Here is an 18,520-nt window from a genome sequence, read left to right as displayed (position 1 = left end):
GCAATTTCGAATTATGTGGCGCGGGCAAAATTAGATTTTCAGTAAAATCAAAAGCAAAAAGATTAAATACCCTGTATTAGGTACAGACCTTAAATTCTGGTCGTTAATAAACTTTTGAAATCAGATTTTTTTCTTATGGAAAAACATCTGCTTTAACGGACTGCAAACTTTAAATACGTATTGATGAAAATGTCATTTACTTTAAAGAAATTACTTTGTAATTAGTTGAACATGATTTGATTTACGATCTTCAAAACACGAAAATTTCAAATATTTTATTGATAAGAAAATAGTTTGCATTTCCGTTTATTTTTGTTATTACAAATTACGTTTCTGTTTTATAAATATAATCATTGAACATTGTTGCCGTTTCTCATTTACAATACAATACACTTACAATTATATACATATATATATATATGTATATATATTTATAGTTACATAAATTGCCAAAAAGTATTTTTAGCTATCTTTTAGTTGAATATGATCTTATTATAGCTTTAATATTACATCAAAAAGTTACAAATCTATATGCAAAATTGATTTACGATAGATATAAATAACATATATTTGTAAGCATATGCACACTGGAGTGTTTTATCAATATGAATATATATACAAATATATACATATATACATACGTATATATATATATATATTGATATATATATTCATATAGAATTTTGTTTGTTATGTGTAATAATTTCATTTAAAAATACATAATACATAAATACACCTTTGTTGCTTTACTTAAGACTATTCTTTTATATTTTCATTAATTAATATCTAAATTAATATTTTGTTTTCTTCATTTTTTTTTTTTTTGTTTTTGCTAGCTTGTTTCATTAAAAACCATAGATTACATTACACAATTAGGCCTAGGTATATTAGATTTCGATTAGCTGATTTATCGGGTGCTCTCCGACTGCCAAAACTTGGCATCTACCGATTCGCGTTGCTTTTTTCATTTTTCTTGTTTGTCCTTCTCTTCTTTTGTTTTATAATATTCTCTCCTTTTATTTATTTTTTTTTTTGAATGTGTGGGTATAGCACCTTTGTATCACTTTGCACTTAGTTCTAATTGTTTTTTGTTTTTATAAAAGACTGTCTTCCAAAGACAAAGACGTAAAACTGACCACTAAAATTATCGGCTAAAATATATATATATATATATAAATTCTATACTATTAGTATTATTTATATATATATATATGTAGACACACACTCTAATAGTTAGTGCATTATCATGTATTCTCTAATGCCTTAAAATTCACGACAAACTCGTTCTAAAATTTCATTAAAATTGTTTTAACGCCCAACAAATTCTTGACGCTGTCGTTGTATCTGATGAGCACAACCTTCGAGGAGCTAAACATGTTCAGCTTCTCGCCGGCGCACAGCAGCTGCAGGCACGTCGCCTGCTCCAGGAAGTCATCGATTTTGAACTCCCGCAGCAGCTGCTTCTGTGTGCTGGCCAGGGCCTGGCCATTCGGGCAGATCTGCGTTAAATAAAATCAAATGTTAAATGAATTTGATTTGTCTGACGAATCGATTGGCCAGCTTACCTTGTTAAGCAGCGTATCCTTTGATTTAACCTTAAGTAAATTGCACAAATCATTTAAGAGTACCCATTTATCACTGCCCTCGTCTTTGAGCAAGTACAGCGGTGGCAAGGGCACATCGGCCTCTTCAAATTTAAAAATATCACCGTTCAATTCGTCCGCCAACGTCTCTTCGTCCTCGTCATCATCATTACCATTATCATTATCGTTATCAATGTTATCAATGTGATCATTGTGTTCATTCAACTCGTTATGCTTCACATTTACATTTATATTCATATTTGTATTCATATTCAAATTATCGTCCTCGTCTTGTGGTTCCCGTTTAACCTCATTCTTGCCATTCACAACGCTCGTTACATTTTGCTCAACGTTAATATCATTGTTGTTTTTGTTGTTGTTCGTATCCTCAAAGCCCGCACCAGGCTCCATTTTCACCGTAGTCGTTGTTGTTTCCGTTTTTGTTGTTGTTCCTATTGTTGTTGCTGATGTTGTTCCAGTTGTTGTTGTTATTGTTGTTGTCATTGGTTTTGTTGCAGTCTTTGCGCTCATCTCCCCATTTTGTTTAACTGTTTCCTTACTCTCCTCACCACCTTCCCGTGATAGTCCGTTCATATTGTTGTTGTTATTGTTGTGGTTGTTGTGGTTGTTGTTGTTGGTGCTGTGGGTTTTGGGCTTTGCCGGATTCTCGTTGTCGTCAGGTCCGCGTTCTTGCCTTCGCCTTCCTCTAGTTTGAGCTCTGCTCATATCACATGCTGTATTCGGTACATTATCGAATATATCAAAACCGTTTTCCTTCTTATCTATAACCATAAAAAAACAAATCGATATTTTATTGATCTTTTACAGTGTATTGAAATAGTGTACTTACCAAATATCTGCCAGGGTCCTGGAAATCGCATTGGTTTTATGTCAGCGGCCGCACTTTGTGCATCGCTGAGGTGAGAGCTCAAGATGCCGCACATCAATTTGCTTGAAGCTAACATGAGTGGGGTTTGGCCTAGAAAAAGAGAGCGTTACGTTGTTTCAATACGTTTTAAGAGAGCGCCAAATTTGATAAGACAGATAAGAGTTCTTTAGACTTAATAAAAAGAGGCAGGCTTGAAGAGAAACTTTTGTAATTTTATTGAAGAGAGGTCGATTGGAAGAGAAACATAATCAAATATCATGTAAGAGATCTGTAGCTTCATTAAAGAGAATCAGAATGGAAGCGCAAGGTAACAGATAAGAGCTCCATCCATGTTAAAGAGAGCATGATTGTAGAATTATTAAAGAGAGTTAGACTGGAAGAGAAAGATAATCAAATAGCAAATAGTTCTAGAAAGATAGATTGGATTGTTAAAAAGAGGGACATTAACATAAAAGAGCCCAGTAGCTTTAAGGAAGAGTGAACCATTGAAAGGAAGAGGTAAATAAAGCTCTATCGCTTTGTACGCAAGAGAGAGAGATACGAGAACACATCAAGATCATGCTCACCTGAGTACGTTGCCAGCAACGGATCAGCGCCATAGGATAATAGTAGACGCACCACCTCCTCGTGATCATTCTCGATGGCGCCGTGCAGTGGTCGAATGCCAGATTGGGCGGCTTCCGAGTGATTGGCACCGAACTGCAATAGAATCCGGGCAATCTCTAGCCAACCCTGGGTGCAGGCCTCGTGCAGCGGCGTATAGCCGGCATTGTCCTTCAGATCCGGATTCATGCCCATGCGATCCAGGCAATAGACAACCACATCAATCAGTCCCTGACGCGCCGCCTTGTGCATGGTGCTCTGGCCGACGCCCTTGTTGAGCACCCATTTCTGTATCTCCCGGTACACGTCCATTTCGGTTTTGATCTTGATCGGCAAATGGGAGCTGCTGCCCGCTATGGTGCTGTCCGTATCATCGAGACGTTCATCCGCCGCCGCCGCCGACTCCGCCGCGTCCATGGCCGCCAAGGAGGCGCCAAGGCTCGGCGTCGTTTGCTCCCCGGCCGTGGCATTGGGCGTACTCGTGATGGTGGTGCTTGCGCTGGTATTATGATGGTGCGTGGGTCGCTTCTTCTTGCGTATATAATCAAAGCCGGAGCTGCCCTTGCGCCGCAGATACTTGCGCTTGTGCGGACAGTGTGCGGCGGTTGTGGCAATGCCGGGCGAATCTGTCTTCTTCTTGGCCTCATCGTTGAGTCTGTGCCTGGCCAGCTTGTTGTTGTCGGCGCTGACAATGCAGTTCATTTGCTCCAGAAAATCCTCGTACTGCTGGTAGCTCAATGTGGAGCCTTCGCCCTCGCCCGCCGCCTGCTGCTGTGCACACTCCGGCGGCGCCGAGGCCGGACGCTCCGTGCCCACAAAGATCTCACGTATGATCTCGCGACGCTGCTGCAGCTTGGACTCCGTACGCGTCTTGCTCTGCAGCACCTTTGTGTCGAAGATGCTAAAATGCCGCTTGCCCGTGCTGTCCTCCAGACTGTGCTCCGTCGTCTCCTGCAGCTGCTCGTACAGCGAATTCGAGGCGGAGGTCTGCGAGGCTTCGCTATAGTTCTGCAGGCTCGTGGCGCAGTTCGACAACTGCGAGGTGCCGTTTTTGCTGCCCTGCTGGCTGCCATTGCTGGTGACGCGCAGATGTAGCACATCAATGATGGACTTGGGCGTCGCCTTCTGCTGCTGCTGTTGCTGTTGCTGCGATTGCTGCTGCTGCAGCTTGGAGCGCGGCTTGCGGCCTCGCGTGGACTTGAAGCAGGACATTTCCTGTGTGAGATGACGGCCGCGCTCCAGATCCGGCAACGAGGCGGCCACGTGCGGCAGCTTGTTCAGCTTGTTGATGGAGATCAAGCGTTGGGGTATCTTCAGCGCCAGCTTGTAACGATATTCCTCCAGAAATAGCTGCTGCTGCGGCGAGGGATTCGCTTTGCTGTTGCTGTTGTTGTTGGTCGTGTTAGTCTTGGCATTGCCCTTCAACTTGCGTCCATTCAGCTGGGCCAGATCTACGACCGACTCGCGCTTGTTGCGCAGCCGTGTGATCATCATTTCCTTCTTGGCATCGGGCACCAGTTTGCGCACATATTTGCGCTTGATCTTTGTCGTCGAGTTCCGTATGATTTTCTCGTTGCGCAGGACCTTGCTATTGGCTAGCTGCAGTTCCAGTTCCTTTTTGCGCTTGGATCTGGTCATGGTGTTTGGTGCTATGCGAGTTTTTAATGAGGTTTTTGGCTTACGCTTGGCTTGATTCCCTTCCCTGGCGTCCTCTTCCTCGTCGTCGTCATCCTCTTCGTCCTCTTCTTCATCGTCTTGCTCCTCCTGCTGCTGTTGCTGCTCCTCATCGCTATTGCTGGCCTTGCTCGAGCTGCTTTTCTCATCCTGCTCCAGCTCCGGTTCCTGCTCCTGCTCCTTCTCGCGTTGCTTTTCGCTCATCTTTCTTTTGCACTTTCCACTAGTATATTGCACTTTGTTTTCCTTAGCCTTGGCTATCCTCGTCTTCTTCACCAGGTTCTTGATGCAGCTCTTTGCCTCGCTGGAACTGTTGGCCCCATCCTGCTCCTGCTCCTCGTCGCTGCTCTGCTGCTCCCGCTGTTGCAGTTGCTTCTCCTTTTCGTCTGAGCGACGCGGCTTGCCCTTGCGCATCAGCGGCTTCTTCTGCCTGGCCGTTTTGCGTCTGTGCAGCTCCGTGGTGTCGCTCTCGGAGCTGCTGCTCTGGCCCGCCGTGGGAGCCAGTCGTGCCGCTATGCGCTGCTCCTGCATCAGTCGCTTCTTCTCGCGGTCCGACTTGCTCAGCTTCTTCTGGGCTCCGCCGAATACGTTGCCATTCGTGGTCGTCGTGTTGGTCACCTGTGTGGTTGTTGTTGCCGCCGACTCGGCATCCGCTGGCAACGGTTGACGCTTCAGTATCCGCGCCACAGGCAGATCATCCTCGCTCAGCTCCAGCTTGATGCGGCTGGTGGGCAGAATGGCAGACGCAACACTTTCGTTGGCTGACGTCGCTGATTGGACGGAGTTTGTCTTCACGGGCATCACTTTGGTCAGCAGCTGCTCGACGAGATTGTTGCAGGTGCTGCCCCAGTCCAAGAGGCTGTTGCTGTTGAAGCTCGTCACGCTGGCATCCTCCAGCTCGAGCTCCGGCGTGGGCGCCGGCTCCAATTTGATTTGTATGTGATTTGTCTGCTGACTGGGATGTGGCGCAGATGGTAGAGCAGCTGCTGGAGCTGCTGTGGACTCAGCAGCTCCAGTTGGTGCAACGGCAGTCGTTGTTGTTGTCGAGCTAGCAAGAGCCAGCACCGGCGGCGTGAAGGTGAATCCCTTCAGCTCCGCCTTGGTGCGTATGCGTGGCTCCGTCTTCGGCACCAGCATCGGCTCCTGTTTGGGCTGTGGACACACAATGATGCGGCTACCCGATGTCTGCTCCAATCGCTTGACGACCGTGGCCTGCTCATTGACGGCTATGACCGGCACAGAGGCGGCAACCAAGCCAGTTGCCGGCGGCGCTTCCAGCCGGGTTTGCTTGGCTGCCGCTGCTGCTGTTGCCGCCGCAGCTGCGGCCGCCGCCGCTGCCGTCGCCTGATTGTACTCCTGCAAATGCCGTTTGCGGCCCAGATAGTTGGGGTTGCTGCTGTTGTGGCCACTCGCTGTGCCCGTCGTGCTCGTGCCTGGTTCGGTTGTGCTGGGCGTGGGCAACGGCCTGATACTCGTCTCGGGCGGCAGTTGCGGTCGCTTGGCAAAGGGATTCGTTTCCAGCACGCTGGGACGCAGCTGCTGCGCCGCCTTAATCAGCATGGGCGTGGCCTCAGGTGAGGCAGTCACGGCAGCTGCCGCTGCCGCCGCCGCAGCCGTGCTTGCCGGCGCCTGGCGTATCACAGCCGTCGCCGCTGCCGGCGTGCCGGGCGCAGTTCGGTTGCTGCGCGCAAAGTTTGGCGTTATATCAAAGCGAGGCAGGCCCAGACCTGTGCCCGACACCTGTGGCGTGCCCGTGGCCGTCGACTCCGTCAGCGTGCGCTGATATTTGTAGTCTGTGGAGTCGGCGGTCTGTTTGATTGTGCGCATGGACAGGTCCAGCGGTGAGTGGGCGGCAGGCGGGTTGGGCAACGGCAACGGCAACGGCATAGGCTGCGATTGCGGCTGCACCTGTGGCAGTGGCACCTGTTGTATAACGGGCGCAGGTAACGGAGGAACTGTAATTGTGACTGGCGAGTGGCGGGCGGTGGTCGCGGCTAGACGACTTTCCGCCGTCTCCATTTTCAGCGTCTTCTTGATAATCTGCAGATTGAGCTCCTGCTCGCTGGCCGTGTTGCGCTTGAGCATGTCGTTGATCAGCGCACGATAGTTGGGCTTCACGTTGGCAGCGCTCTTCTTGGCAGCCGACGGCAGAGTTGATTTGGTCGCCATCGACGGCGTCGGCGGCTGGCAACAGATGTCCGGCCCGTGCGGATACACCTGCAGCGTGGAGTAATTCGAGGCGGTTGTTGTGCCGCTCGTGGGCGGCGGCGTGTGATTGTATAGCTGCTGGCCCGGCGTGGGCGAGGCCACCTGGGCAGCGGCCGGGGACGGTGTGCCGTGATGATAATACGAGGCATAGCTGGGCGTCGAGCTAAAGGAACTGCGTCTTTGTACGTCGGCGGCCAAGGGAAGCGGCGGCGGCGGCGGCGGCGGCGGCGCCGTTGCCGTCGGCGTGCCATGCTGCTGCTGCGGCAATAGCTTGCCGTACTTGGTGGGATAGGCATGCGCCAGGGCAGGCGACGGATCACGTGAACTGACCGCAACAACCACGGCCGACGACTGCTCCTGGTCCAGACGCGAGGCCGGATTGCTGTAGGGATTATGATAGAGCGACGCACGCGTCAGTGCCGGCGGCTCCGGCTCCAATTTGGCGCTTGCAACGCTGCTGCTGCTGCTGGCGCTGCCGCTGCCACCTGTTGCAGCATAATAATTGACTGTGGGCCGCGGGAAGCTGGCGCTCGTGCGTCTGTAATCCAAATTGGGCGCCGGCGCCGTCTCACGCACATACTTTTCAATGGCATTGTGCACGGTATTTTGAAAATTCGGTGGCATGTACAGACTCTGATGCTGCTGCGGCTGCTGCTGCTGCTGCTGCTGCTGCTGCAGTTGTTGTTGTTGTTGTTGTGAAGGCTGTGCAGGCTGCGCAGGCGTCAGATGATGATTGATGGTTGAAGGGGCCGCAGCGCTGCGCTGCTCGATTGGCGGCTCGTAGTGCTGCGGACACTTGCGCGCATAGTTGGGACTAGGCTGTTGATCCGTGGTGCCCAGCAACGCGTTGCTGGGATTCACCACATGATCCATTGGCTCGTAGCGAGCAGCTGGCTCGGGCGCATAGCTGACCAGCTTGGCGCCCGCAACTGTCGCCGAGTATTTACCGCTGTCCTCGTAGTAGCGTTGGCTTCCATTCCCGCTACCGCTGCTGCTGATTGCACTTGTGCCATGCGACTTGCCGTAGCCCAAACGCGGCTGCTGTTGCGAATGCACCAAATGCGACTGCGATTGCGACTGCTGCTGCTGCTGCTGCTGCTTCTCATCCTGCGGCGGCCAGTAGGGCGCATTGTACAGCGTGCTGCTGTGGTGTCGCGGCACGGGCGCGGCGCCAGTTGGCTGGCTGGATGCACCGACATGCACCGTCTTGTACTGCCAGCAGGGATGTGGAGGTGTCGCCTCGACGGACCTCTTGCCGACGCTCAGTTCGCGATTGGAGGTGTAGTATTGCAAATGTGGATCGCCACCAGATGTCGAGGCGGCAGCACCTGTTGGCGGCATAACAGATGCTGCTGCTCCACCAGCACCAGCTCCACCTCCGGCACGTCCACCCAACACATAAATGGCGGCACGGGAGCGTTCCGCATCCGCTGGCTGTGCGCTGTGGTAATTGATTGACTGTTGACTCGCTTGATAATGCGGATGAGGTGGCAGGTGTTGTTGTTGTTGCTGCTGCTGCTGCTGTTGTTGTTGTTGTTGTTGTGGTGCTGCTGCAGGTGGTTGTTGCTGTTGTTGTTGGTGGTGTATGTGGTTATGCACCGCATGTTGTGGATACGCATGCACATGCTGATGCTGCAGGTGTTGCAGTGGGTGGGAAGTTTGATGATGATGCGTTTGATATTCGTTATGCCTGTTCGGGTCCATTGTAACTGCAATGAAAAGCATACAAAACATTCAATAACAAATCGTATCATATGCCAATAAAATGATAAAAGTAAGTACATTTATTATTATTATACATTTTGCCATGTTAATTACCAGCTCAACGTTTTCTTAAAGAATATGCCAGAAACTAACTCAAAACGTTTAAAATAAATGTAAGTTTCCGGTTTTGCCTGAACCTAAAGCTCTGATTAATTCTGGCTTTGCATCAACAATTTCACGTATTATCATTGAACAACCTTTTTTTTCTTTAGAAATCCACATACTTATAATAATGAGAGCTACCCCTATGAAACGAAATTTATGTGAAACCAGCAGAAAATACAAATTTCATTATTTGAACAAATGGACGTTCATTTCAACTTGTTTAGCTGCTTATGTTCATTATATTATTATTTTATTAAGGTTAAAATTGTTGATATATATATATAAATATACATGCCAGGCACCTTGACAAACAGATTATACCCTGTAATAATCTAAGGTTTCCATCACATTTGCTTCTTAAACTGAAGGAAACCAAAAACAAAGGAATGAAAATTGAAAAAAAGAAAATACAATTAAAGCGAGTTTAGATAAGTTGCGATAAAATCTAGTCAAAGTCCATGCAACATGATGCCCCATTTAGTTGCTAATTCTTAGCTTATATTTAAAGCTGTCATTAAACAGTTAATGGGCAGGTGAAAAAAAAAATGTAATCAAAACAATCCCAACTAGCAACAACAAAAACTCACGTGTTAGTGATAAGACTAGATATGAAAAGTAAACAAAACTTGAAATGGAAATAAACACACACACACACACACACCCAAGCAGATACACCTACTGCAAAAAATATTGTGCCTAGATAAAACATCTGCGTGCCGAACGCGTTTTACAGTGCAACCAAAAAAAAAAAAGAACAGGCAGAATGTTTACAGATTCAATGTTAAATTTGAGCACTTAACAGTGTGTTAACATTTTATTTACTTTGGGCTATTCACAGTTTCCTATGCAAAGCTGCCAAAGTAAACATTAAGCATGAATGTTATTTTGTAAGTATGTGAGAGGAGTTTAACATATTCTGCTTCTTCATCAACTGCCGCTTTCTCGTTAAACTTCCTCAGCAATTACAGTTTCAAACATTGGTTTACATACATACATATGTATATATGTACAGCTATGTAACGCAATCAAGTCTGTTATTGCAAACACAAATTAGCTTCAAGACAAGAATATATGTATGTATGTATGTATGTATGTATGTAAATTGCGAATGGCCATTTTTATGATGCGCCGCTTGTATTTTGTAGAAATTTCAATTGCTTGCACTGTAAACAAACAAATAATTGATAATCAAACGAAAAGCAATTACATTTAATACGAAGAAAAGCAACTTCGTTGCCCTCAAAAGCCAAAAGCGCAGCGCAGTCAGCGAAGAAACTGCGGCAGAGTTGTGGGATATGTCGATTGTAGAGGTCAAGGCCTAATATACTCATACATACATGCATACATGCAATACAAACATTCGACGACTCTCGTCTGCGTGTGTGTGTGTGTGTGCTGCCATTGCCGCTAGCAAAAGTGTAAATAAATTGTGACGCATTTTTTTTTTGTTGTTATTGCAAGTAATATAAATAAGTATATGCATGCACATGTCTGTGTGTGTGTGTGTATGCATGCTTGTATATTTGTGCATACATGTGCACAATGTGTGAACGATGTTGCGTCGTCGCTACGTACGAACGAAACAAAACGGAATGAAATGAAACGGAACGGAACGGAACAATGCCGCGCACAATATTTAGCTGCGACGTAAGAGCACAACGAACTTTTGCGAAATGTGAAATTGTAAAATTGAAAAAAAAAAATAAAGAAGAAAACCAGAGCAAAAACCATAAATAAGAAAACAAAAGCGCAAAGCAACAACAACATGAGACATATTAAAATGCTAAATAAATGGATATAAAAACAAGTATAAAACTTAATAGGCGGCATTCACTAAACCATAATTTAATACACTTGCAGTAAATAATATAATATTTTCATCAAATGTGAAATGTTTAGGCGAAGTTGACAAGTCGTTATAGCATATGTATTCTCGATCGGTATGAATAGCTAACAGATATAGGAAATTCCCTTAACTACTCTACGAATCGAAAAAGAAACTGAGATTTCGTTTAAATGTTACAAATCAGCAATATTTACCTTTGTGACTTATAGTCCAATGATTTTGGAACACCTATTGAAAATATTGACCACATTCAGCATCTGTAAATAAACATTTTTAAAATATATGTATCACTATGTTTTTGTATTTATAAAACTTGTCATAGGTTGGATAAAAGTAAATCTATTCAAAAATGTGGAAAATGTCAGAAATCCAAAAAGTTCAGAAGAATTTAATAAACATGGTAAAGTAGAAGTTTGCAATACTTTTTCATTCCTTGAACTAAAAATGGAATATATAGAATTTGAAACAGCTCTTGCTCTTTTTGAATGGAATCGAAACAGGAAATATATTTTCTAAGAATTGGCAGACAAAAGCTAAATTAATCTATGATGTAAGTAGATCTTTTACCTCAACATATATGGAAACATATATAACATTATCTCTAGCAAGTAATGTCATTTTGAGGCTAGATTTGTAGTTAAATTTGCGTTGGTCAGTAAAATGATAAGCCACTAATTGCCCTTCAAATCGATAATGGGCATGTATTTAGCAAATGCATTTGTATAATAAAAAAAAAAAAAAATGTGTACAAAATGTTCCTTATTATTCTAAGATAAACATTTTTAAAAGCAACACAAATAACAACAATAACAACACAAAGACCGAACTTTTGTAACGCCAACAAAGCCAAATTAAGCTGAGCAACACGACGACGGCGGCGTCGGCGTCGACGTCGACGATGACGCTAACGATCGGCGACGGAGCAGTTGCCGCTGCCTTTGTTTTTGTTTTTGTTTTCGTTATTGTCGTTTATTCGCCTTTGGGGGCCAACGGCACATGAACGGAACACAACGAAACGTTAGCGCAGCGCAGTCAACGTTGATTTCACGGCAGTAGCTGTAGAATTTATGTCGTCGCTGCGGCGCGCAAATGTTGTAATACGCTCGCGGCAGACGTTGAGACGTACGTACAGAACTTGCTTGTTAATCTATTTGCTCTTTTTTTCTTCGCTTTCGTTCTGCCTCTCCTCTCGCTCTGTCCCTTTCACTCGCGCGCGCTCTACCATTCTAAATCGATGCTTTGCACTCAAGTGTTCTGTAAAGCATTACATATGTTATTTGTGACAGACTGTTAAAGAGCACGTTGTCAAAATATTGATTGTTGCATCATATCGTATCACAAAATGCCATAAATAATTACGGTATCACTTATCAGAAATTTCCATCGTATTTATTAGGTGTGGCAAAACTGATCAGCTTTAATCGAATGCTTAAGAGTAAGTACTTCGCAATTGGGGCCAACCGACTTTGCTCTGTTAACAGTATGTTAAATGCTAAGAACAGGGGGAAATATTCTTAATTACTGAGCTGATGAATCTGAAACTGTAAGCCCATGGCATTGACTCTCAAACTGTAAGGAAGCAGGAGGAAAATCAAGCAAACACAGTTTATGGATGAAAAAATTCTTTAAAAATCCAATCTGTTTTTTCTAAAATGCTCTTGAAAAAGCAGAGCTCATTAAGACTTACTTAACATATGTTTCAGAGTGTGAATTGCAAATGCATAAAAGAAAGGCTTACAAATCTTAACATGCTTAATTATGTTAATAACATAATGTTCAAGTTGTTATACCCTGTTCGCAGAGTGAAAACATGGATATTATTGCAATTGAGCCACATCCGACTAGCAAGTCCGTCTGACCACAATATTATGGCCACCGATACAAGCATTTCCCCCTCAGATAATGTAGCTTAGCGACAAGGCTAACAAGATGTCGGCAAACCGCATTGATGTATCCCATTACACACAGTTTTATAGGTAGATTCTCTTGAAACTAGACTACAGATGACTTTCTCTAAGAATTGAGACAAAACTATGCCAACCCAAGCTTCTATTTATTCAGTTAACAAAAAAATGAGTCACTTTGAACATTAGCAACCCCCTTTAAGGGGCTAGAACTCAACTCTTTTTTGATTTAGGCAGTTGAGAAACTCGAAATTAACTTAATTGAATCTGTTTAAAGTCTGAAATGTATGTTGAGGGGTCATTGCCATTTCTGTGAAATATGCCAGCTGAAATCTGAGCTCTAGTTCCGCAACTTTGGCTTAACCCTCCCCTCCTCTACCCTACACCCTTTCCCGCCACCGACCAGGCAATCATTAACAGGTACTACGAATAGACATAAAAGCACTAAACGTGATAAAAAAAAAAATAAAACATTTTTGATGACAAACGTAATTTGCTTTGAAAGTATTTTCATTTTGGTAAAATGATCGGCAAACAATCAAAAGCATGATTCATTGGAATTATTCATAAAATTAATGAACTTAATTAACTTTTTAAATTGTAATTCTTTATTATTATGAATTTTCTGTTCTTGTTTTTGGCCAGTCAGCAAATGTGCTTAAACTTGGTTTGTTAACATCCACAAAAAGAGAAACTAACTTTTATAATTTTTTAATAATGTTAAAAAAAAAACTTGACTGAACTTTGAAAGTTTGTTCTAGTTCGATTTTGTGACCTGGTTGCGCCTGCTCAGAAAACGCCCTACGCTTTTCAAAAATAGCTTAAATCTTGACCAAAGTTATCCGAAAGTTTTTATACTATAAACAAACTTAACCTGCATATTGTGTCTATGTATGTGCATGCATATTTATATATATGTATTTAAGCGGCAAAGTTTGTTGCCAACTCACGATATAAGCAAACAGTTCTTTAGTTCTATTGTGTTTCGAAACAAACCGGTTGCTGGAACGCTGCTTTAAGCTTTAACAAGGCAAAAACTGAGCTACACAAACCGTTTAAGCGCACACTAAAGAATACCTAATTAAGGGGCTTAGAGCTGGCACCGTGCCTTAAGATGCAGATAGAGATACAGATACGCGAACAGATGCAGATACTTTTCTAAAAGCAAGGCACGGATAGAGATACAAATACAGATTAAGATACAGGCACAGATACAGATACAAAGTTCCTATTAGAGATGATTGTCATTCATATGTTGCCAACAACTTACGCTAATGGAATCGCAGAATGTGAATTTTGTAAATGTAACAAATGTTGAGCATAATGGAATCTGCCTATAACATACTTATAAAGCGCTTCGTGTTTTCATCGTGTTCAGCTGACACGCGGACTCATCTCTAATGTGCATATAGATAAAGACAGCAGAAGCGAAAGAGAGAGAGAGGGAGAGAGAGAGAGAGAGAGGCACATACATAACTTGAGCCTAAATAATTATCAGCCCCAACGAATCGGGCACAGCTGTACAGTAAAATTCTAAACAATTATCAGTTTTGAGTTTTTCAGCTCTCACTTTTGTGGACAGCAAACAAACAACAAAACCAACACACAGACAGCGACAGGCACACAAACACACACACACACACACATGCACATACACGAGATTATAAAATCGCTGGGCAAACATTGTCAGCGCTTCTTCTATTTTTGTACCCTTGAAGAAGGGGCATTATAACTGTAACACAAATTATGTTAGACATTGAATGGGACATATTCTGCGGGGAATGGGACATGTTCTAGATATGAAATATATGAATATAGTTTTGAATACTTTTCTTGTACTACTAAACTCTCATGAGAAGGTATTTTGTCAAATGTGTAAGAAATATTATGAAATGAAAAGAAGAACTACATTTGAATTTTATAATAGCGTTGGAAAAGATCTGGCAAAAGTTGGCTTTACCTCAGTCGGCAGAAATTAGTCGGAAGGCATATTAAGAAGCCAATAAGAAATATCTTTGTGAAAGATCTAATAAGATATTAGTTAAATTCATTTGACAGGAATCCATAAGAATGAATATTCAAAGAGTTATATAAAATGAATATCTTGAAAAAACTGCTACAAGAGATTCGACAAGAAATTAATTGAACTTAATGAAGAGGGAAATATTAATTTGCCAATGGGAAGGAATATTGGGAAATGGGCAGAAATCCGTCGAAAATACAGGAATTGTTTGGAGTAAGCTTTTCTGTGCTTCTCAAACTTTTTTAAACTTCAGCTATTTGCAGTTATGTACATTTTGCCTAATACAAATTTGAGAAACTTCAAATTTAGTGATGAAGTTAGGCTAACTTTTGTTTAAGCTAAGAATTTTCCTTTGCTATTAAAATTTGAATTTGATGAACTAAGAAACTCTTCTCTTGTACAATATATTTAAGCAAAACAAGCTAGACAAGCTAACTCTGTATATATCTTAAAGCACAGCTTGCTTAAGGCATAATCGATTTTATAGATATATATAGATAATCGGTAAATATATATGCCTGGGAACTTGTTCTTTACACCTGACACAATTAGTTCAATGTTTACGAACAAGACGTTCTTTGCCTTTTGTTTGCTTCTCCTCGGCGGCTGCTTATCTCTAGGTTTGTGTCTTTACTTATCTGTTCTGTTATAGATTTTTACTTTCTATGTAGGTTACGACATTGAGCATTCGAATTGTTCAGGAGCCGATCTGCTGTACACTAAGAAAGAAATATTAAGAAACATTTCTTGCGATTTGCTCAACTTATTGTTTGGATTATATAAAAATATTTCATTCAGTTTAACATGCTAACATGTTCCCTAGTAAAAGATCAGACAAGGATATTTGTGGATTTAAAAAATAAAATGGGTTTAATATATTCCCAGTATGACAATTAGCTCACATAAGTTAACATATACTTTGCATGTGTAAGTACAGAAAAAGGGGGGAACAGAAACTGTTATTAGGATAGGGTACTTTTAGTTTTAACCGTAATTTGGTAACCAAGCAAATTGAAGTCAATTGAAGCAGAAAATTGTATGCATAAACATATATATAAACACATACACACACATATATATATATATATATATATAGATACAGCATATGTTGATGGCAGCAAGGTTAAAACATCACGTTTCTCTGTACGAGCAAGGGAAAGGTTTATCAAAAAATGGATCAGCATGTGTCAACGTTGCCAAATACATATATTAAGGCCCAAACATAAAGTAAGCTGCGGCTTAACCCCTCCCTTTTGGCTGTCATTCTCTTGCTATTAGCCAAAGAGCTTTAATTAAAGCGCGCGTCCATTAAATTTGCACAGAAAACAAATTGTCTGTTGGTTTGCACAGTTTGAGGTGAGACGTGTTCGAAATTTATTAAAAAAATAGGCAAAACAAAACAAATTAAATTAAAGGCACACACACACACTGAAAAAACCAACAACTCACCTCCAATAATTTAAATTGAAACGCAGCGCGCGCTTGTTGGAGCCCTTGAAAATATGCTCAATTGTAAAGCTGAGTGGCAGAGCCGGACGCTGCCTTTGTTCCCTGCAGCCACCCCTTGGCTGCTGCTGCTGCGCTGCCGCTGGCGCTGCTGCTGTTGGTTGAGCGTGTGTGCGTGTGACGTTGACACCCACGCGTGTTGCTTTTGTTGCGCTCTCTGTAGCTTTTTTGAAAAGACTTTTACTGTTATTTCACGTTGCGTTCACGTTTTGTGTAATTGTTTGGTACCGTTAATGGGGTTGTTGTTGCTGTTGTTGTTTTAATTCCTTTTAGCATTGCTTTTCACTTTGTTGTTTTACTATTTGTCTCACACACAGTCTGAAGACACCACGCATACACACACACTCACACACACACACACGCTGGTAATACACGTACAAATTTCTCGCACAGCAACTTTTTAGTTGTTGCTGTTGTTGTTGTTGTTGTTTCTTTCAACATTAAAATATACATGCACATACATACATGTGTGTGTATATGTATATAAAAACCAGTATTTGCCTTCTTTCACTTATTTCAAGAAATTGTTGAATAACGGTTTCGAATTGGTATTGCGTGTTGTTGTTGTTGTTGCTTTAATAAATTTCACTTTGCTTTCTCGTGCTGCTATGTTAGTCGTTGTTGTTGTTGCTGTTGTTTTTGTTATTGTTGCACACATTGTTGATACACACACACACATACACAAAGACGCACTTTGCAAAATACAGGGGAGCACATACACGTATATATACGGCTCAGTATCTTTTTGTGAAATTTTTGCCCTGATAAACCTGTCCTGCAGAGCCGACGTCGCGGCGCGTCGCCAGCGTTTGCCTCTTCGTGTACATTTGCTTCACTTATGCACCGCTACTGAGAATAATAGAAAGAAAGAGAGAGCGAGAGAGAGAGAGAGAGGGGGGTAGAGGGAGCGATAGACCTAAGTATTATTAAAATATGTTTATTTTGCACTAAATTTCAATTTGCATTTTGTATGGATTTATCAGGCAATCAGCAAGCGAGCAACACATCATCTTCACATCAGCTGCAGGCGTCTGTCTATATAGTATAATCACCGACGGCGCAAATATTCCAAAATAAAAAAAAAAAAGTATGTTGATTTTATGGTTGTTGTTGTTGTTTTAGGCAACGTTCATTGCCACTCACACACGCGCACTGATACACATACATACAGACACGCAACGAGACAGCAAACACACACAGACACTGTGTTCAGCCCGCTATGTAGCGATGTCGCAGTCGCAGTCGACGTCGACGTTGACGCTGACGTTGACTTCGCCGTGCAGGGGGGCAACGATGTTTCGTTTGAAGGGAACTTCATTTCTACACTTTAGGCGCCCCCGCAGACGCTTCTTGCAAACGAAACAAAGACAATTTCACTTGTCTCGCAAAATGTGCGCAGCGACACAACATTTTATAGATATATACAAATATAAAGATATAGATATATATATATATGCAAACGGACACAGCAACATGCATACGATGTGCGTTTGAATGTCAAAATTCAAATTTTTTTTAAGACTTTTGATTTAAATCATTTACACGCACACACACACACACACACACACACGTACACAAATAGGCTGACACAATTACAAATTGTCGGTCGCTGAGTTTTCTACTTTTTTGATACTTCTTTTTTGTATTTTACACGCACACACATTCACATTTTTATTATAATACACTTCACACACAAACATACACACACACTACGGTTTGTTGTTGTTGTTGCTGTTGCTGCTGCTGCTGTTGCTTGCTTTGCTGTTTTTTTGTTGTTGTTGGCCTACTTTGTGTGTGGGGAATTTTGTTGTAGTTGTGTTGTTGCTCAGCTTCTCCTTTTGCAGCAAAGAAACGTAGAGGCGAGACAGACTGAGACTGCCTCTGCTGACTGCTGCTACGTCGTTGTTGAAAATTTTCACACGCGCCGTTTTTTTATGTGTCTTTTTACGTAAAAAGCTACTTTTACGAAAGTGCCATTGAATTTGGATTGCACTAGCATTTAAATTGTATGCTTATTATTTATGTAAATGTGTTGCACTATATTATTGGTATATATATATATAATCGCTTTTGCTATATATACTATGTATATATTTGAGATTGTTATAAAAAGAAATCACTACTACTTCAAAAATCGAGAGAGACGAAGGCAAACGAACGTATGAAGAATGAATGACTGAGAAAGTGACTACAAAAATACGGAGGCCTGCCAACCGTCGAATTAAACGCGAGCTGCCAACGCAAGCAAATACAGCGAACTAAAGAGGCCATCGTCAAAATATCGCACGACTAACAGACGATATTGGTTGTATATCGACCGACCGCCACAAATTATAACATGAAATGTTCGTTAACATTCTGTTACCAACTGTTGGTCTATTTTGGCATTTATTCTATTTGAGCAAGAACTGTTTA

At 42.6% G+C, this 18,520-nt stretch overlaps 1 protein-coding gene across 5 annotated transcripts; it reads right to left on the bottom strand.

Annotated features, from left to right (window-relative positions):
- Positions 1-737: 737 nt before the first annotated feature.
- Positions 738-18,218, bottom strand: LOC6622170 (BCL-6 corepressor-like protein 1). Of its 5 annotated transcripts, none has more exons than XM_032434300.2 (7): positions 17,893-18,218; positions 16,049-17,021; positions 10,867-10,929; positions 3,039-8,666; positions 2,434-2,562; positions 1,566-2,365; positions 738-1,499 (listed from the first exon to the last, which is right to left on the bottom strand). In XM_032434300.2, exons 4-7 carry the CDS (start codon positions 8,659-8,661, stop codon positions 1,287-1,289), a joined length of 6,765 nt encoding a protein of 2,254 aa, XP_032290191.1. In that variant the 5' UTR covers positions 8,662-8,666; positions 10,867-10,929; positions 16,049-17,021; positions 17,893-18,218; the 3' UTR covers positions 738-1,286. The 5 variants fall into 5 exon arrangements, with proteins under 5 accessions (XP_032290191.1, XP_032290192.1, XP_032290193.1 ...); XM_032434301.2 differs by having other exon boundaries at positions 16,049-16,954; XM_032434302.2 differs by having other exon boundaries at positions 16,049-16,951.
- Between the last annotated feature and the right edge of the window lie 302 nt (positions 18,219-18,520).

The sequence above is a fragment of the Drosophila virilis genome, chromosome 3, assembly GCF_030788295.1.
Source record: "Drosophila virilis strain 15010-1051.87 chromosome 3, Dvir_AGI_RSII-ME, whole genome shotgun sequence".
Lineage (NCBI taxonomy): Eukaryota > Metazoa > Arthropoda > Insecta > Diptera > Drosophilidae > Drosophila > Drosophila virilis.
The sequence above is the reverse complement of the archived record's forward strand: the minus strand, read 5'-3'. Positions and strand labels throughout refer to the sequence as shown.

Coding starts and splice junctions, on each gene's coding strand:
- LOC6622170 (XM_032434300.2), bottom strand. CDS start 8,661: ATGGACCCGAACAGGCATAACGAATATCAAACGCATCATCATCAAACT. Junction 2,366..2,433: donor AGGACCCTGGCAGATATTTG/GTAAGTACACTA, acceptor TTATGGTTATAG/ATAAGAAGGAAAACGGTTTT. Junction 1,500..1,565: donor AGGATACGCTGCTTAACAAG/GTAAGCTGGCCA, acceptor TATTTAACGCAG/ATCTGCCCGAATGGCCAGGC.